This window comes from Seriola aureovittata, chromosome 5 (assembly GCF_021018895.1).
Source record: "Seriola aureovittata isolate HTS-2021-v1 ecotype China chromosome 5, ASM2101889v1, whole genome shotgun sequence".
Lineage (NCBI taxonomy): Eukaryota > Metazoa > Chordata > Actinopteri > Carangiformes > Carangidae > Seriola > Seriola aureovittata.
In genome coordinates, this window is record NC_079368.1 from 22,623,101 (window position 1) to 22,643,206 (window position 20,106).

The following is a 20,106-nucleotide window of genomic DNA, read 5'->3' on the forward strand; positions in this document are numbered from 1 at the left end:
TTCTCTCTCTCTCTCTCTCTCTCTTCTCTCTCTCTCTCTCTCTCTCTCTCTCTCTCTCTAACATAAAGATGCATCCCAGCGAGGAGGAATAAAAACGGATTCCATTGTTAGGGAATCTTCTATTTCAAGAACCTGAAGCATTTCCCCAGCAGCCGCCAGTAAAAGCTCCAAACCACACCCTCTCCAGACAAAGAGGTTGCAGCACTCACAGGGACAGAAACCATCAATCAGGTCTGGGCAGCTTGGTTACCAAAATAAAAAATAAAGGTGTAACAGAAACTGCAAAACTCCCCCACCCAAAATACACAGAAAACAGAGGCTGGACCCAGCAGTGAGCATTTATTTCTCCTGAACGGGAGGAAAAAATGCACAAAACAACACTGTGTGTAAACTTTATTTCCTCTTTCTGTATGCATGACTTGTGCAGATAAAGGGAGTGCTTCATGTGCAGCTCAGTTTTTTTGTTTTTTTTTGTTGCTTTTTTGTTTTTTTTTTTGCTTTCCCGCTTTGACAGATCCAGAGATGACACCACGGTGGAGACAGAGCTCAGTGTATCATACAGGGCCTGTCGGACAGCACAGGAAGTACACAATCAACCAAACTGTCACCGCTTTGCGCAGCCTTACCTCAAGACTTGGCCATTTATTCACCTGCTGTTTTTGCATTTTGTCCTTTTCTTACAAAAATCATTATGCTTTTTAAGACTACAACAACACACTATAGACAATACATACGGTATTCCATAATATTTGACTTCTTTGATTAGTTAGGTATTTCAATATATCTTAAATTATACACTGTTTTCAGTACAATAATGATTATTCTTTTCTTTTTTTTTTGAAACAACTGGCACCAGGATGTGAGCTAATGTTCCCCTGTGTTTTCATTTCTTCTTCGTCTGCTGGAGCTTCATCACCGTTTTCTGTTAGTCGGGTGAGAAAGTTTCAACGAACATCACGTAGGTTTTGAAACAACATTAGTAATACTTGATATACTTGAGTGTAACATGACAATTGTGCTCCTGGTTGCAGCATTATAGTTTGGCAGCACATGCACAGACTACAGCATATAGTTTTTTTGTTTTGTTTTTTTTAATTAATTCACCTCCTTCCTGTCTTTCTTTCATTTTGTCTTTTTGTCACATTCATCCTGAAACTCCAGAGCTCCGGTATCAGAGTCCAAAAAGTCAAACTGATGAGATCAACCACCCCGACCCCAGCAAAAGGTTCACTGCTGCAAGGGAGTGGAAATTTCATTGAGTGTCTCTTGGTTTGGTGATGTATCCCTCAAAGGCTTAAGAGGCTACACACACACACACACACACACACACACACACACACACACACACACACACACACACACACACACACACACACACAGACACAGACACAGACACAGACACACACACAGACACACACACACACACACACACACACACACACACACACACACGCACACGCACACGCACACGCACACGCACACACACATGCACGCAGGCACACACAGACAGTACCGTAACCTCATAAACAAGTGTTCTTAGTCCATATACAGCAAACACTTTGTACCTGTTGTGAAAGGACAAACAAAACTATTGCACAGTAACTGTCTTGACTAATCAGAGCATGAGACAGTTGTGAAATCAAACATGAACAAATGAGCCTGTTTTTTTTTTTGTTTTTTTTGCCACCTCCTCAAAGTGTATAAGGCCGTAGCAGTGCTTTAGGAGGGAGGGGGAGACACACACACACATGCCCCTCCACTCCTCATGAACAAAGTCTCTTCCTCATCAGTGCTGAATCTACAGGAAAAAAAGAAAATAAAACAAAGGGGAAAAGCTGCTCTATGGTTAGTAAAGTCTACACGGAACAGCAACAGGACAGAGTGGTTTGGTGTCACTAATGTTATCTTCGGTATGTTAATTCCTCTAGGAGCTGAGAGGTGACTTCATGCTGTGTAGATCAGTGATGCAGTTATAATGTCCTAGTGGGGAAAGGGGGGGGGTCCAACAGCCTTGATGCAGTCCTTCTGAAGTGTGTGTGGAGGAAGTAGAGATGAAGGGTTTCTATTGCAGTTTCAGTGAACTCAGGTGGAGTCTCATTGGGAAATGAATGCCCAGGTAAGGTGGGGGTGGGGGTGGGGTGGGGGCCTCTGCGCCATCAGTTGGCCAGTTGAGACCCAGAGCAGCACGGTTCAGCGTGGTTCAGGTCTACGGTGTGTGTGAGTGTGTGTAGGGGAGAGAGGGGAGAGGGGGTGGAAGAGGCGAGGTCAGGCCTCTACATGTTGAAGCCATAAGCGGGCTGAGCAGGGTAGCCGGCGGCGGCAGCGGCAGCAGCAGCCTGAGCAGGGTAGCCCGCTCCGGTGGCAGGGTAGCCGTAGCCCGAGTACGCTGGCTGGGGAGCCACTGGAGTAGGAGAGGCAGTCAACATCAGCTGCTGGCCTGATCAGACAAACAAACACAAGCACACACACAGGGTTACATGCTACATAAAAATGAGCTTTAAATAAAGCTCTCATTGCGTTTACTTATTTATTTATTTTTTGCAAACCACGTTTTTTTAAACCACATGGTGTCAGAATTGATCAAAGTGCAGACACTGTTAATCTTAAATTTACTTTAATTGCAGTTTTTAATAAATCAGTAGTCTGAATCTAAGATAATTAAACTGAGAAGGGCAATGACATCTAACCAGACTGCAAACCAACCAATCACTGCAAAGTCTAGCACGTAAATCCAGATTCTTTAACCGGTTATACTGTAATTAATATAAAGAGTAACAACAAAGGAAATGTCAAGTACTGATGCACTTACATATTTGTTCAGCGATGGTGTTTATTATTGCTAATGCAAACTACAATCTACTTTCTGTTAATTCATTCACATTTATCTTGATGTTTTACTAAAATTAGTTTTCGTAACATTTCAACTGCCACAGCTGTTTTTTTTTTCACCCAGGTTTAACACACTAATGGTTTCTGAGAATGGCCACAGACAGATAATTTCCTCCCATTCAGGAGCCACAACTGTCTGTCCTTCAGGGTGACTTGCTGTCTGTGAACCTACCAAACACAATCGGCTGAGGCTCCGTCACCTCCTCCTCAGTTTTCCTTTGGCTTTCTGCCTCCTCCAGCTTGTCCACCTGATGGCAACAAAGGAAAGAGGACAGATCAGACGTGGATCACTCTCGCACTGTAGAGAGTAAAACAAAGTCTGAGAGTCTGATTTCATACATTATAGGTGTCCTGCAGAAACCTTGTTAACTACGTGCACTCAGCTTTGTAGACTGTTTAAACATAAAAATCTAAGCATGGGTTTTAAATTTTCAAATGGGTCCTGATAATATGGATGTAAAACTATATGACAGCTGTCAATAAAAAAGAAAACATTATGAATCTAAGATTTTCTCCAGACACCTACAATGTAATGATCTGCCAGTTTTATTTACTTTCTCATTTGATGCACATCAGACCATAAACTCTGATGCCTCAGTTGTAAAACTACACATTTTTTAAATTTAATTTCAAACAAATAGATTCTTAAAAATATGACTATTTAACACAGTTGATTTATCATACCCACTCCTTAAAGACAAAACTACACACAGTACTCCACAGTGCAGCTAAGGTTACCCAAGAGAAGATGCCATGCAGGTTTGGTGAGAATTTCTAAAACAGCTTCCAGTACAAATGTTATATCAACGATTAAAGGGTGCGTTCACCCAAATCACAAAAATAAATGATTAAATAACCACTTAACCCCTGGTGGTTTCTAACCATGCAGATAATGTCTGCTGAGACCTCTACTCCTGCCATCCCCCCAGCTCAATACACTGGAAAGAAATGTCTTCCAGGCTGCTCAAAGCACTGAAAAACGAGGTTTAAAAAAAAACTCAAAGCGATTTCTCTTTCCAAACACAATGTTCATGCTTATCATCAAATTATCCACAGATCTCATTGTTGACAGTTGTCATCACTTTTTACATTTAGTAGAAAAAAACGTTTCCAGTGAAAACTGCTGACAACGACATTTGTGGTGAATCAAGAATAACAAGATAACAGAGGCATTATATTTGGAAAGACCTTCCTTGAGTTTCTCAAATGTTGTTTTTGAATGTTCTGAGCACCAGATGTAAAAGCTGATTTACACTGATGGGACAGGGCAGTGGCAGACATCTCAAAAACAAACAACAACAAAACTACATCGTGGCTAGATACCACTGTGGGAAAATGTTTTTGTCTTTTTTTTTTGTGATTTGTGTGAACTGACTCTTTAAAAGTAGAATTAAAGTGGGATTGAAGGTTAAAGAAATATTACATTGTGTATTAAGTAAAGGAAAAGCTACACATGCCTATATGCTGATGCTACATTTCCAGCCATTCACAGTTAACAGTCTAATATCAATAAATGATAATCACAGCTTCCACATGCATCCCATTCATTGGCTGTAAGCAGGCCCTCCTTGCAGATTTCCTTGTGTATTTTATTCTGCTAGACAAAAAAAAAAAAAAAAAAAATCAAGCTACAACTTAGAAGCTCACATGTTAAGCTCATCCCTGCCAGGCACGTAGTGTTTGCGCAGTGAGTTGATTGTGGTGCCAATTTTCCTAGTCACTAAGTGCAAAGAAATAATCAAGCATTGTGCTTCAACTGTGGAGATAGCTGAACGCAGAAGGTTTCTGATGTAAGTGGAGATCAATTAAAACAATGATTCAGCTCAATTAATGTAGAATTTCTGTCGAGTAATAATTTCAAGAAAGGTTTTAGCAAAGGAGTGAAAAAGTTAAACAGCATCTGTGAAGAACTTTTCATTTGACTCCCAAAATATTATATAGAGTGTGAATGAAACATTATTTCTGAAATGCATTTAAAATGCCAGATGAGTCTAATAAGACATATCAGTATGATCTTACTGCTGTTTCCTGGTATGTGCTCAACTACTCTGAAGGGGTTGGTATCTCACTTCCTGAATGGCTGCAACCAGTTTGACCAGCTATTTACGGAACAAAGCATATAAGATGTCTGATTAGCCGAAATAAAAAAAATCCCCCAGAGACTGAAGAAAGGAGGACTCTGCACTGATCTAACAGCTGAACATCTGAAACTAAAACTTGTTAAACTGGAGTTAGCAACATGGGGATGCATCCAACAAGTCTAGAGTGGCCTGCTCTGCTCACCTGCCTTTGTAGAGCGTTAGCCAGGTGAAAATAATCTGTTTTTCTTATATTCTACTATGCTGTACCATAAGATCAATCTCATGACTTTGCATCAGCACAACTGAAATTGTCAAGATTTAAAAACAAAATAAAATAAAAAAAATGCCACTTAACACTAGATGCAGCCCCAAGACAGAGGAGTTAGGAGGTGAGAGGTATCTGTTAGGCCAGGACAGGCTGATCCTGGTCCTGAGGAACAAGATGGCGCACAGGCTTTGGCTCCAGCCACCAACACAGCATTTGCAGTTAGAGGCTCTCCACATTTAGACCATATTACATCTAGATCAAGATTTGTTCAACCATTGATCATAAAATGCCAGAAAGTTAGGGATCTATGAAAAATATATTATGAGCTACCAGACTAGTGCAAATGTTGAATGATTTTAATCTCATCAGCAGCACACCTTCTTCACCTGTTGCATTATTAACCCAAAAGTAGCAGCTTATTGCATTTCCATTGTTAGCAGATATGTTCTTTCATATAGCTCTTACACTATTACAGCGGCACATGAATTCCCACAGAACTCCCTGATCAGAACACAAATCTTTTAGTTCAAATTTACACTGCTTAGTTCACATTGTGCCATGTACCATTTCCACATTTAGCCTGTTGTTTTTTATGTTTGCACTGAAAATCATTAAACAACCGTGCTTGTCCGTCCATTTCCTTTTGGCATATTTTCATTAATTTGTTTCGGCTCAGCTGCCAAATGCCTTTATCTGAAAACGGAAATTCATTACCCATACCAACGAGACAATGAGGTTCCCCAGGAGGATAATTTAGAAACTACTTCCAGAAGATGAACTCAGAATGTATTAAAAAATGTGCTGTGTTGGTGTTGAAGCGGAACGAAAGCCTGCACACGCTACTACAGCTCTCCAGGACCAGAGCTAGTTAGGCCGAACTCAGTCTACAGTCCATGCTAGGTTCCTACATCAGAAACCTAAGAGATCAGTTACAACGAAAACAAAACAGACAGAACACAGAAGAGAAATAAAAAGAGGGCCAGAGACCGTCACCTTCGCTGCACACTCATCAACCTGGAAAAGAACCCAAAGAGATGACCTCACGTGACCTCACATGTCTATAGGTCAACATTTTAGGAAATCATGATGACCAGAGGGAGTTCACTGGTAAATATACAAAAACTACCATTACTTAAGAAAGCCTTTCTCTTTGCCTTCTCGTCTCATCATCATGACCTGTTTTTCAATACCTCTACAGACTATTGTCCACCTCTCACTTGTCAGGACAGGTTTCTACAGGAAATTAAACAATCTAAGAAAAATAAACCAATTTTAGTACACAGTAAAAATGCAGAACTTCAATTAAGTATACGATAATCAAACCTACTTTTACTTTAAAGCAGACAACATAAAATTAATGAAAAATAACTCTTTGTATGGCTCTCTTCAGTGAGGTACTAACCTTTGTGAGGTACTCTCTCATGACCTGGATGAAGTACGGCATGGCAAAGTCCATGATGTTGTGCCTCCAGGCCAGCTCCAGCACCACGTCGGGGTGCAGCAGGTCATAGGAGGCGAACAGGCAGGCGGCGAAGCACTCCTTCCTGCCCTCCTCCAGGAACCACTGGAGCAGAGTCTCCGCCAGCTCAGCATCCTTAGACTCTGCAGCGTACAGCATGGCATCCTGGGAAAAACAGAAACATTTAACTGACTCATTATAGGAAACAAAACAGTTTAAATTGTCTCAACCAACATTTTTGTGAGGAAACGGGCAACATGACATGATTGATCTTTACTTGATGTCAGTTGGTTTATTCATCTATGTCTAAATATAGCGACTGTGTCTAAAGCGTAAACAAACAGTGCCACCTATAGTGACACGGAGGTACTTGGAGGCAAATGTTAGGAACGTGTATTTCAGATGTCTAAACACCCCTTATTGTTTTTTCCCACCTTGTAGAGTTTGTCCTTCTTGCAGAGCTCTACACTCTGTCTCCAGCGGTTGTTGCCCTTGTACAGGTAGGCAGCGATACGTCTGAACTCAATCAGCTCATGCTTCTCTAACCTCTGAGCCAGGCCGATTGTATCAAAGTTGTCATAGGCATCGATGGACGCTCTCAGGCCCTGTAGATAACACACACAGTGGAAAATATTACATCACACACTAAAATAGGGAACCAGTTAGCTGTAACTGCAGTGCCACCTAGTGAGCACAGAGAGTGGGTATATCTACTACCACTAATTCAGTAGTAGAAATGTCATCTAGCACATGCAGGTGCCAAAATAATGTTACAACTTGTTAAGAAAGGATTTTAGCTTCACTGCTACACACAAGTGTGAGTCACATCGGATTCAATGTCATCCAAGTTTTCAGAACAAATATAACAACTAACATAGTTCTGCGGAGGTCAAATCAGCTGTTCTCTACCTGCGTCAGATGTCTACAGAACACCACTGAAAACCTTTAAAACATGCTTAATGCAAAACAGATAAATTGTACCATCAATCAGGAACAGCGATCACAAGCTCCAACGAACAAGTTACTAGCAAAGTCCCTCTACTTTCTGTTATCAACAGCGGTAACAGACCTGGTAGTCTTCCTCCTCCGTCAGCAGGTTGTTGAGAGCTTCGTTGACGGACTTGTTGTTGTGATTCTGGACAGATCTCAGGTAAGGCTTCACCAACTTCAGCTGGTTCACCTGGTCAAGCAAAAACAACCCGCGTCACGTCATGTCAAAAAAACATAGAGGGCATAATCCATGAAAGTTGACCTGAGGGTTACCTTGCTGAAATAGGTGACAGCTCGGCTGTGGTCCAACCGCGGAGACAGAATAGTCAGCAGGTCATTCAGTAGGAGGGGTTTGTAATCCAGGTAGAAGTAAAGGGATTTATAGTACAGCTCCACATTAGCAACCTGAGGACAAAAAAAGAGCAAATGTAAAGATAATTAAAAGTTTGAAAAGGCTAATAAACAGCTCAGGCACAAGTACTCATATTTACCTTAGCAATGATGTCTTTGAACAGCCCTTCTTTCCATGCATCTGTTGGATGAGACATCATCGTGATGACAGCGTTGTCGTACTCTTCGTATTTGTCGTAAAGGAAAACCAGCTCTGCCCATAAGTGAGACTGCTCCGCCGCACGAAGGACCTGAAAACACAAAACAATATTCAAGGTTCAGTGTTAATTTGAGGATTCAAATTTAAGGGTTCTTCACCATGACTTAAAACATCTTGTTTGGTAAGGTAAAAAATATTTTCTAAGACTTCTCTTCAAGCCTTCAAGGACTTTATCAACAGCCTTTTTTTTTCACCTTGATGACAAGATACTCATGAATTTATAGTTTTTATAAGATCAGGAAAGCAAAGTGTAGCAGACTAACAGCTTAACCTGGTAGAAGAATGTCTTATCCTTTATTCAAACTGAAAACATGAAAATCTGCTGAGTTGAAGCTGTGATTCTCACAAGACAACAGTAATATTTCAGCCACTGAAGACAAAAACAACTCAAAGAACATTCTGTGCACAGTATTACTTTCCTTCTAGGGTGCTGATGGAAGAAGCAGAAATCTTTGCAGAATAATAAATCAAAGAAGTTCATGGCACAAACAAGGCCTCTTTGTTTGTCATGAACTCTTTAATTTATTACAACAGAAAGAATCGCTCTCTGAAACACACACACTCACATACAGACATACTCTACCTTTGGGATGTTGACTCTGGACCAGAACAGCTCCAGGTGCTCCCTCATCTTCTGAGGTTTGAACTTGGAGTAGAGGATGGCGAGCTCGGTGAACATGCCCATGTGAGCCCGCTCCAGGCCCAAGGCGGCCTCCAGCAGAGCAATGAGCTCCTCAAAGTACCCGCGGTCCTGGTAGTAGCTGATCAGGTCCTCCAGCTCGTCGGCGTGGATCACTATGTGAAGGCCACAGATTTGTGCCAGCCGAAACTCCTCGCCATCCACGCACGCAAAACACACCTGATGATCGGAGGCAAAGAGGGAAAAGTATAAAGTATATAAAAGTATAATAAAAGAGGTCCAGTATTGCACTGGTAACCAATAACAAAAAAATATGAGTAAGACACTTTTACGGTAGATTCTTGTGGTATTCCATTCCAGTCTCATAATTCGATAGTAAAATCTGAATATATCTTGGACACATCATCTCAACAAAGATGAAAAGCTGGGGGGTATAATCTCCCATGAGTCTCCAAACAGTGCTTCTGTGGCTAATAGCTTGTGCACATAATGTGGGATGAAAGGTGGCAATGGAAAAGATTCTCCTCTTTACAACTTGAGAGCATTTGCGTCAAATGAAAAGTCAGTTTTATGATTGCAGATATGGATGGTAAACATAACACTGTAGCCATTATATCTGAATTTAATTAGCTTAAACGACAGACTTTAGCTGGCATGAAGGAAACGTTTGTTTACTTTTCCAGGCGTTTTTCTCAGTTGTAATTAGGACTTGGATGTTGACCTGAATTGCAGGAACTCACACATAACATACACGTATAATAAGAACTGGTAAGAAGTGGTATGTTGTTGTTGATTGCTGACTAAATAACTGTCCTTTTTAAAATGTTGATGTGCTCAAATCTAACTATCCAAACACAGTATCAGGTGCTAATTTATCTTAGAAAGAATCCCAATAAGCCACTGGTCTGGTAAAAGCTAGTTCTTTGTGTGCCAGTTACCTCTTTCCATGTCCGTGTGCTGTTGGCTTTCCTGGCGCTGTCCACAGCTGCCTGGTACTCTCCAAGGTGGACTAGTGTGGATGCGAGGCGAGCGAAGTTGGACACGTTGTTGTACAGGAGCTTGGCTGCTTCGTACATAGCCTCCTCATAACATCTATCGCCCACCTGGAGAAAAAGAGAAAGAAGTTAGCAGACAGATGTGCAGTTAATCATCCTGGCAAAGAACACTACAGCTGTGACGGTGTTCTTACCTGCTGTATGTGAGCATTGTTGGGCCCACTGACGAACTCCTCCAGCTCAGCCAGACGGTTCGTCTTAGCTAAAGCAAAAATCAGCTCCGTCTCCACGTACGACTCTCTCGCTTTCTTTCGAGCCATCTGCAGGAATTTAACCAAGTCTTCCCAGTTATCTGCAAAATGCAAACAACACCTTACAGATCAGCCCGGGGTCAATCACTGCTGGGGTGTACAGAGTTATGCAAGCAAAGCAAAGACTTACTGTTCTTGCTTGCTGCATTGACCACCTCCATGTATGCCGACGGGTCAACGGCTTTAATATATGAGTCAATGGCCTCCTTGACCAGGTCTCTGTGCAGCTGAGCTCTGGCTAACTGGCTCCACACTGCAGGCTCATTGCAGCGCTCAGCAAACTCATACGCACGATCCAAGTTCCCTATGTGCTCTATCAATACCTGAGAAAAATGAGGAGAGGAGAGAGCTACATTATATGACGTGTAGGTACTTACCATGTCATAAAAAAGTGAATAAAAGGAGTTTCATCATTTCATTAAACAGTAATTACGAAATTCACTGACCTGCAGAATCAATTGCGAGTACAGATTTTCAATACTCATCAAATTAATTTGTCAGCTTTAAATACCAAGATAAATGCTGCTTAAAATGCTAACAAAGAAGAAACAAATATGAAATGCAACTTATACTAGACCGGAAAAAACATAAATATAACTGATAAACATATTAAAGGTCGGTTTCGGGCGGTTAGGGTGGGCTTGGGGCTTGGCTGTGACATCACAAAGTCACGGAAGTCCTGGGGCTTGTTTTAAAGCTCAGTTCCTGAATATGGGCATTGTGCATTTCTCTGTGGACTGAGCACTTTGATATTTTCAAAGTATTTATATAGCACCTAGACCTGCTTTATAATTAAAAAAGACATGTAAATCTCACTTAATACAATATGGGACCTTTAATATACTTAACATAACTTTTTCCATTCATGTTGTGAACTTAATGTCAAATAAAAGAAGTACTCTGATCAGAACTCAGCTTACACAAGCCAATACTAATTACTAATTAAATACTAAGTACTTGGAGCTTGCTCTTAAAGTGACAGCATCAGTTCAAGCTGCAATACATTTAATTTCACCTGTATGGCTGAGGTGTTGACATCAAACTTCTTAAAAATGGCAAACGCTTCTTCGAAGAGCTCGTTGCTGATGGCGATATTAGCAATGTCCGGAGCGTCATAGTTGTCTAGCCTGTTGATGTACTCCATCACACGAGTGCGGTCCGCCTTGATCGCCGTCAAAATCAGCAGGTTCTGGAGGTTTCTAGGAAAATACGGTGCCATTATTAAAAAGATGAGAAGTACTGTGGTTAAATTGTTATGATGCCTAACAAGCTGGAAGCCTGCTTGTACCTGTGTTCACTGAAGACAGAGTTATCAAGCACAATCTTCTCCAGCAGTTCGATCAGCTCGTTGGGCAGGTCTGCGGTCATGAAGGCCTTGACTGTGACGGACACCTCCTCCGGGTCCTGGGTCTCTGACAGTGCTGTCTGCACCACCTGAAATGAGGAGAAAACAAAATTAAACACAGATAAAAATACTCATTCACAGTCTGCATCACTTCAGGTGGAGAGCTGGAGGAAAACCCCGGACCTGGTCGATGAGTTGTCTTCTGTAAGGGTTGTTTTCTTCTAACACGTTCGCCCAAAGCTCCGGATCTTTCCGTCGTACCAGATATCGAGCCTCACTCTTGAATAATGAGTTCTCGTTGCACACCTGAGAAGAAAAGATGTAAAGCGATTAAACATTTACCAATATTAGAAATATGAGAATGATTATATGAATGCTTTCAATATGAGCTACACACTTTGATGAGGTCCAGGTCACATTGTCCTCTCTCGTAAGCCACACATGCCAGGTGGGGGTCTCTCTTCTCGCAATATTTTCCGACCACAGCGCTGTCGTAGAAGGGATTCTCCTTCAGGAATCGCTCCGGTGTGTTGTTGCTGTCAATGTAGATCTTAGCGAGGGCGTTGTGAGTGGCCGGTTCCTCGCAACCTTCATGGATACGGGACTCCAGCCATGGCAACAGAAGCTTTAACCTGAGAAGATAATGGAAAACACAGTGTTTTGTTTTAGCTTACATGCATTATAGTGCCATGAACCTGCCGGTATCAAGGTGGATGTTTCCAAACACTAGATGGCAGCGTTGTGCATTCAGCAGTGTCATTCATTCAAGTTGAGCCCAGACATTCACAATTTTTGATACAGAATGAAAACAAAGACTGTTTCTACTAAAAATAGCTTCATTAGATGAGGAACAGCTAATCTGTCTGGCATTACTGAAGCATCAATGAAAAAAAGAGGGAAACAGTGCTTTGAAAACCCTAGAAAGAATCAAAATTGGAAGCACCTTGAATCCTAAAATGAAAACATTTACTTAAGCATCTGAAATGCAGAAACTTCCAATCATACACAGAGCAAAAGACAAACACAGAAGCCTGCATTTTCCTTCATATCTATTTATATGGCTATTTGAGTCACTTCTGTTTGTAATTTATAGACAGTATGGACATTATAAATATTTAAATTTCTAACCTTATTTCTCCTGATTTTTTCAAGCATCAATGAGAAAGAGAAGATTATTGTTCTACTCAGTATTTATTTTCTGAGGGTCACCACTCGTTCTTTTAGTTAGCCCACTCTGTCATTAGCAGAAAGATGTGCGGTCTGAAGTGACAGACAAGTATTAATCAGATATTGCATGCAGTGAGACATACTGAAGCAATTATGCAAGATGACAAGACACAGACAAGCTTGTATCCTTTAGTCTTACCTGTTTCTCTTCTCTACCTCCTCCACCAGCTCATCAGTAGAAAACTGCCCTCTGACCACCATGATCAGGTTCTTGATGACATCCTCAGCACAGTCTACATCCAGCAGCCCGCCGATCACCACCGGTAAACGACTGGGGTTCACCTGAGAGCAAGAGCAACAAATTACTAATAAAAATGGCACCATAGAGCTTAAATAAAGAGAGACTTGGATTAGGTAGAGGCCAGTTCTGTATAAAGTCTCAGAAACAGTCTTAGCTCTTACCTTCTGCACGTAGATTTCAATGTATTTTTGTAGATTGTTGCGGTAGAGGTAGAGCACCAGATCATGGACGAAGTCAAAGCGGTCGCACACAATGATAAGAGGAAGCTGGTCTGTAAGCTTGGCCTCCTACAAAGAGAAGAAACACGAGGTTCATTTGTGATTAAACTGTATGAAATGGGTAATTCAGTATATCGGACTGATAAAATCAATCATCAACACTCTGACAAAGGTTGTTCATTTTACCTTGAGGAAGTTTTTAACCCTCTCTGGGTCGTAACAGTTGCTCTCTCTACAGATTCTCTCCACCTCTTTGATCTGGCCTGTCTTGCAGGCAGCCTGGATGTACTTGAAGTGGACATCAGGCTCCTGGCTGAAATTCACAATCGACCCAAGGAAGTAAAACAATCCTTGAATAGAGAAGGCAGTGGGAGAAAAAGCAACAGTCAGCTCCAATTATTACCACTTTAAACCTGCATTTAACACATTGTCTCGCTTTAACCCAATATGACCCACCCCCCACCCCCCACCCCCCACCCCCCCACCCCCCACCCCCCACCCCCCACCCCCCCCCCCCCCGCCCCTGTGTGACACCTACCCTCATAACTCTTAAAGGATTCAAAGAGCTCCACTAACGCCTGAGTTCCCAGCTGCTCGTGATACTTAGATGCGACCTGGACGCACAGCTGCAGGTTCTGTCTGATGTTAGCTGACAGCATGGCCCTTAAACACTCCAACGAGTCCTCTACCGATAAAGCGCCGAAGAAGTTCACCAGCCACTAAAAGCAGAGTCAGAATAAGAAAAAAAGAAGACGAGGAGAAAGTGAGACAGCAGGCTGAGCAGGGAGGAGGAAAAAAGAAGTGGATTCAGGCATTTTCACACATCATCAAAAAAACAAAACAAAACAAAAAAAAAAAGGAGTAAAAAGTGGCTGTTCCGGGGAGAGTGGTATTCACAAGCGTGACCGCACTTCTACAGGCATACCTCAGGGTTGAGCAGATGTGTGTGCACCACGGCTCGTTTGATATCATACAGGTCGGTGTAGTGTTCGAGCGCTCTCTGCAGCAGACCTGCCTTCTCGCACAGCTGAGCAACATGGGCACGGTCATAGTGTGTGAACATCTGGTTCCCCAGGATCGCATCTGCTACCTACGAAACAGTGCACACACACACACACATGAACGCACAAATCTTGTTTAGCATTATCAAAGGTCAGGCTGCTTTTTGTGATCAGGAGAGTAAGCCTGAATGTTCACCTGAGGGGCATGTATGAGGTTCATCTCAAGCAGACGTGTCTGTAAGTGTCCTTCGGCTGGGCGGTTGTTCTTTAAAGCGTCCAATAGGAAGGAGGTGCACTGCTGGATCAGGCTGCCCTCCATGAATACGTCTACAATCTACCAAGCAAGAGAGAGAAAAAAAAAAGAAGAACACATTCGGAAAAATGTTAGATTTTTGATTTCCTACCATCTGTGAGCCGTGACTTCAGTTAGCATGCAACATATGATTAGAGACACACACTATCAAACACCACAAGCACAGTAGCCAGATGTTTCTGCTTTTCATATTTAACAACATCTGTAGAGGCCACAAATGAAAAGCGGCAGGGGTCTTAACTTAGAGAAGCATCAAGTCGTCAAGTTCTCGATCTGAGACTTGGACTGAGCAGAGTGATGATGTGGCTTTACAAGGAGGAGGGGGTCACTGACTCAATGAATTCCTGGCATTGCTGGCACATCTGGAATAACACAGATGGAGGCTCCCACACTGGGCTCTTTGTGTGTTTGCGTGCATGTGTGAGGATAAACGTGCGGCAGGCATGAGTAAAAGCAATATTGTATGTCTCTAGTGAGTGTGAGGTGGTACAGCTGCTGTGTGTGCGTTACCTGGTTGATGTTGGCCAGCGGCTCCTCATCCTGGACCAGCATCTGGGCAAACTGCAGTCCCTGGTCTGGATTGACTCGCATCACATTTCTCAATAAAAACACCCAGTCTGGGGTGTAGCCCACCTACAGAAGTACAGTTGGACAAAGAAATGCGATTGTCATTTCAGTAATAATGGATTCATACAAAGAAATGTATAGACACTTATTTATACTTATTATTATTTTGTACAGTATTATTATAAGACAAATTTACAATAAACAGTCTACCAATATCCTTCCACTGATCATACAGTATTGTGTGGGGTTGTCATTATATATGCAATGAATAAATGTGTATCCGTTTTCCATGCATAATTCAACAAGGGAAATGGAAAAGGGCAAGTGAGTTTCCATATTACCTTTTTAGCGTACAGCACTATCTTCTGGAACTGACCAGTCTCTGCGAAGCACTGGATGACCTTGTTGGGGACGTTCGCTCTGAGATACACACTAAGAGCGAGCGTGGGGTCAGACGCCTTCACCAGGTCTCCTAGCTCCTCTGAGCACTCCAGCTACAACACATATGTAATCACAGTTACCAGCTGAGTTAATGATCATTATGTAGATGATACTACATGGTAAATAAGCTCATTATATATATATATGTTTCACCACCATCATCATTATCATCATCATCATTTTCAAAATGTGGATCAGCCCAGCCTTGTTGATCTAATCCTCCAGCCCTACCTTATCCTCCTTCAGCCATTTCTCCAGTAGTTGTTTGCGGCCCTGCTGCAGGACGGGCCTGCACAGCTCCAGAGACTCAAACTTGTTCAGCTGGCCCTGGTCCAGCAGAATACCAAAGTACTGCAACAGTGGAGAGGCCTGGCCCGGCTGGGCAGGGACACTCTGAAACTTACGGATTGTCTCTGCCGTCCGTAGGATACCCTGAGGGGAGGGAAGACGGCGAAGATGGGAGGAATTATGAGTAAAGGATAAACATACAAGAGTAGAAAATCTTCTGAACAAGAACTTTATATGTATCACAGCAAACATGACAATATGCAATGTCTATATAAAATGTATATTACACCCTTTGGAATTTTTGTGTTTTATTTGTTGTTGAATCAGCAAAAAAATACACATTGATCACTGACATTACAAGTATAGTACAAATGTCAAAATGTGTGCAAGTACCTTTCCCTAGAATTATGTTTGACTTCTCGCCAATGCACCTGGTTCATATTAGTATGTGCAAATACTACAATGTAGCAGTAGATACAGGCATACCTTTGGTGCTGATGCAGCAACCTTTGCAGCCTCTGAATAACTTCCCTGGGCAAACAGAGTGTTGAACTTCCTGGCAAAAAGCTCCTCAGCACCAGCAAGATTTGACCTGACAGCCATCCTCAAGGCTAGATCAGGGTTCTGCAGGACGTTAGTGGCGTAGTTGACAATGTTTTCCTCTTCAACACACACTGACAAGACCTAGAAAGAAAAGAATTGATAAACATAAATATTGTGCATATAATGCAGTCATGAAAGGAAACATGCAGGATAACAATATGACATTACTGTCTGTTGAGGCAGCCTCCATATACAGCAGGACAAAATAAAACAATTCAATAGCCATTTTCATAAAAACGTGTTCTGTGAGGTCGGAATAACATTTAAAGGTCCCGTATTTTACATTTTTCCAGTGTTGTATTTAAGGTTTTGATAACCATAAGAAGATATAAACCATCTCAATGTAGATTTACCACCACACACTTACCACACATCTTCCTGGAGCTCTAGCAACAACAGGTCTACAAGCCAATGAGAAGAGAGGCTCTGGGACTCTCTTCTGATTGGCTGACTGAGTGATTGAATAAATATATAGCATATTTCGGGTAAACACACAGAGAAACCAATTCCTGCAAGGCTGGATGGTGGGCCCGGTTGGACGGGGCTTGGGGCATGGAAGTCCTGGCGGCTCGTTTTAAAGCAGAGTTTCTGAACATGGACTGTGTGCATTTCTCTGTGGACTGAGCGCTTTGATAGTTTCACAGTATTTATGTGGAACATAGACCTGCTTTATAATCAAGAAAGACAGGCAAGTCTCACTTTATACAATATGGGACCTTTAAATATTCATCTTTAACATCAAAAGCGGACCTGTTATTGAGCCTGTAATAAAATAATTCTGTATTGCTCCTAGTTTCTCACCTGTCCCTTCTTGTTGACCCCAATAATTCCCGAGGTGGCTTCATGAGGGGCAGTTACAAAGATGGTCTCTGCACTGATTCGGTTCATGTAGATACACACTCCAGACTCCAGGTCATACAGGTGAATGTAACCATACTTGGTGATCAAGTATATAACACCATGCTTACTACCAATCTGAGGAGAAAGATCAGTGAGAGAACTTAAGTGCTCAGAGGTCACCCTCAGTTTATCCAATACTAACGAGTAGCAGGGGTCTCTCCTCACCTGCATAGCTACAGGAAAGTCTGTCTGGGCCTCTGGAGGGAAGAACACATCCACTGCTTTCTTAGCAAATGGCTGGTTTCCTGCAGCTGGCTGACCAACTTCAATGATGTGCAACTGGAGAAAGAAAGTCCACATAAATAAATGACCACAGTAGGCAAACAGCCACAGTAAATCAAATAATAGTAGTGCAAGCACATTAGTAAATGCTGACTTTCTTGATGTCGTCATTCCGGAGCTATTTTGGTGACCAAAAAGCATGAAGCATAAAGGTTGTTTCTCCTATGATCTTAACTAAAAGACTGTCTTTTTGTGCAATTCAGAGGTCTTTGTTCAGAGACTAGACTAAATACACTGTGATAGCATCATGAGTGAAATCCTTGTATGCAATCCGGGGGCCCTCACCTTTCCCCCAGCCTGTGAGCGCACAGCGAAGCAGAAGAGGGTGGAGGGTTTGGCATTTCCCTCGACTTTGAACTCCCCGAATGCAGCAGCGTGGCCCTCGATGGGCTGGGACACTTTCCTGTCGACAGAATACAGCTGCATCGCCCCAACCACACGGTTTTGCTGCACGACAAAGACACAAAACAAATTGAGTAAAAGAAAATATTGATCCATTAAGTCAGTAACACCACCATATGAATCAAATGGTTAAAGATAAAAGATGATTCTTGGTTCAAGTGGGTTTGTGAATATAACTCCAGTTACTCTGCAAATCCATTCTTTCCCTTGTGTTGTTTCGGTATAGGCTGCTACTCGTTGACCAGGTGAACGCCAAGTCCTGCATGTTGCTCAAATCACCACTTTATATTCACAAAATATATCTGATAAAACTAAAACAGATAGACCTGCATAGTGTCATCGGCTACACTGACATACACAGAGGAAGTCAGAGGTGACAGAAAGTTGGCTAAAGCCACACAGCAACCAACCCTGACTGAATAGGCTTGAATCATCACTTTCCAAAAAGATAAACATAAAAAATCGAGGCTGGCATTTCTGCATGTCTCCACACCGACAAGTGTCTTTTCAAGCTCTATTTTCGGCAGTGAAAATGCAACGCTGGTGTGAAAAGAAGGGCAAAATGCAGAGAGGAAGATGTGCTCTCGGATAAAGTGAGGACGTTTGGTAGATAAGGGATCAGACAGACAGTGATAAATCATGCTAATTCCTCTCAAAGCCATTTCTGTCTGTTTGCACTTTTACTGTACAAGGCATGAGTAAACATGTCCATACTGTATGTGTGTTCATACCTGTGCAGAGATCCCTATCAGCAGCAGCCACTTCTGTTGTTCGTCAGTTCTGTAGTTAATGATCTGACATCCTGCCAGACTGGCGTGCCGATCGAATACTTTGGTTGGTTGGGAATCCCCCTCCATGCTCCAGTGATAGACAGCTGTATCCGTCACCAAGGCAACAGTGTTTACCGATATCCACTTCCAGAACATGACCTCCTCTGTCATGGTGTGAGCCTTCATCTTACTCTTCATCTCAATGTTGAAGATCTGCAGCGTCTTGGCAGCTGGGGTGGGGGGTGGGGGGTGGGGAAGTGGTAGGGTGAGGTGGGTTCGGGTGGTGGTGAAGAAACAGAGGGAGGAAATGAGACAGACGGGCAAGCAAGAAGCTGATAACTGAGCCCAGAGGGTGAGGCAGATACAGAGCGCTGAGCTGGGTGACAGAACCTCACATCAAAATCATTTCACACACTCACCTCAACTAAAAGAAAATCAATGATATCTTATTTAACGCTGGTTTTTAAAATACCTTTATCACATGCTATAAAAAAATACAGCTACTAAAATCTTTCTTACGTAATGTTTTTTTATACGTGCTACTTAACTACTTATACTGGGTCATTTTTTCTAGTATTTTCTCATGTCTTAAAACAAGTCCGGCACAAATAATGACTAGGAACACAAACAAAAAGCAATACTGACATGTTCATGAATTTGGGGATTTTTGAGATGAGAGACTGACTTGTTTTGTTTGTTGTTTGTGTTTTCATAAAAAACAAAATTTAAAAATAGGATATATATGTCTCCGAGTGGTTGTTCTTGTAGTGCCCATTGTCCCAGACTACACTCTCAATAGCCGCCCTTAAATTTCACTGAAGCAAATTTTAGTCTGTCACTGACTTTTCGGACTGAATTTTCATCCCCCAGCCCCCATCAGTTCACCCAGCCTGAATAAACTTCACTCACTTACATGTGGTATCTAGCAACATATATCATTTTGTTTTTATTTGTTCCTGAATACACCTCAATACAATACAGTTGAAATGAACTGTGCTTGTGAAGTTTACAGCATTGAAAATGTTTAATTTATGGAAGAAAACTGCTGACAGCTTGTTCTGCAGATTACAGTATTTACATAAATTCTCTAAAGAGCTGATGTTCAATGCTGTGACCGACCACAAACAAAATAATTCAGTTAACCTCCACAGTAAAGGGAAACCAGTGGGAATGGGCAAAATAGGCAAAGCTGAGTACACAGTAACCTGGTTGACACTTCCTGGGTGCAACTGAACTCTGGCCAAAGAAAGCAGATGGCAGCTTTA

The 20,106-nt window shown here is 42.1% G+C and overlaps 1 protein-coding gene across 3 annotated transcripts in view; it reads right to left on the bottom strand.

The window, feature by feature from the left end:
• Positions 1 to 320: 320 nt before the first annotated feature.
• The window catches only part of cltcl1 (clathrin, heavy chain-like 1), a 28,784-nt gene continuing 8,998 nt past the window's right edge, over positions 321 to 20,106 (bottom strand). The window contains exons 3-32 of one of the 3 annotated variants that reach the window (XM_056376237.1): positions 18,803 to 19,071; positions 17,955 to 18,116; positions 17,553 to 17,666; positions 17,289 to 17,462; positions 16,371 to 16,568; positions 15,828 to 16,028; positions 15,497 to 15,649; positions 15,099 to 15,221; positions 14,472 to 14,609; positions 14,200 to 14,364; positions 13,813 to 13,993; positions 13,461 to 13,624; positions 13,218 to 13,343; positions 12,955 to 13,097; positions 11,986 to 12,220; positions 11,772 to 11,894; positions 11,532 to 11,677; positions 11,259 to 11,442; positions 10,374 to 10,566; positions 10,127 to 10,284; positions 9,876 to 10,040; positions 8,881 to 9,156; positions 8,179 to 8,328; positions 7,961 to 8,092; positions 7,767 to 7,877; positions 7,132 to 7,302; positions 6,641 to 6,862; positions 6,232 to 6,252; positions 3,062 to 3,137; positions 321 to 2,437 (exon numbers count right to left, since the gene is read on the bottom strand). In XM_056376237.1, the coding sequence (XP_056232212.1) occupies positions 2,274 to 2,437; positions 3,062 to 3,137; positions 6,232 to 6,252; positions 6,641 to 6,862; positions 7,132 to 7,302; positions 7,767 to 7,877; positions 7,961 to 8,092; positions 8,179 to 8,328; positions 8,881 to 9,156; positions 9,876 to 10,040; positions 10,127 to 10,284; positions 10,374 to 10,566; positions 11,259 to 11,442; positions 11,532 to 11,677; positions 11,772 to 11,894; positions 11,986 to 12,220; positions 12,955 to 13,097; positions 13,218 to 13,343; positions 13,461 to 13,624; positions 13,813 to 13,993; positions 14,200 to 14,364; positions 14,472 to 14,609; positions 15,099 to 15,221; positions 15,497 to 15,649; positions 15,828 to 16,028; positions 16,371 to 16,568; positions 17,289 to 17,462; positions 17,553 to 17,666; positions 17,955 to 18,116; positions 18,803 to 19,071 (4,838 nt within the window). In that variant the 3' untranslated portion in view covers positions 321 to 2,273. Of the gene's footprint in view, positions 2,438 to 3,061; positions 3,138 to 6,225; positions 6,253 to 6,640; positions 6,863 to 7,131; positions 7,303 to 7,766; positions 7,878 to 7,960; positions 8,093 to 8,178; positions 8,329 to 8,880; positions 9,157 to 9,875; positions 10,041 to 10,126; positions 10,285 to 10,373; positions 10,567 to 11,258; positions 11,443 to 11,531; positions 11,678 to 11,771; positions 11,895 to 11,985; positions 12,221 to 12,954; positions 13,098 to 13,217; positions 13,344 to 13,460; positions 13,625 to 13,812; positions 13,994 to 14,199; positions 14,365 to 14,471; positions 14,610 to 15,098; positions 15,222 to 15,496; positions 15,650 to 15,827; positions 16,029 to 16,370; positions 16,569 to 17,288; positions 17,463 to 17,552; positions 17,667 to 17,954; positions 18,117 to 18,802; positions 19,072 to 20,106 lie in introns of all 3 variants that reach the window. The other 2 variants (XM_056376236.1, XM_056376238.1) reach the window with 2 other exon arrangements.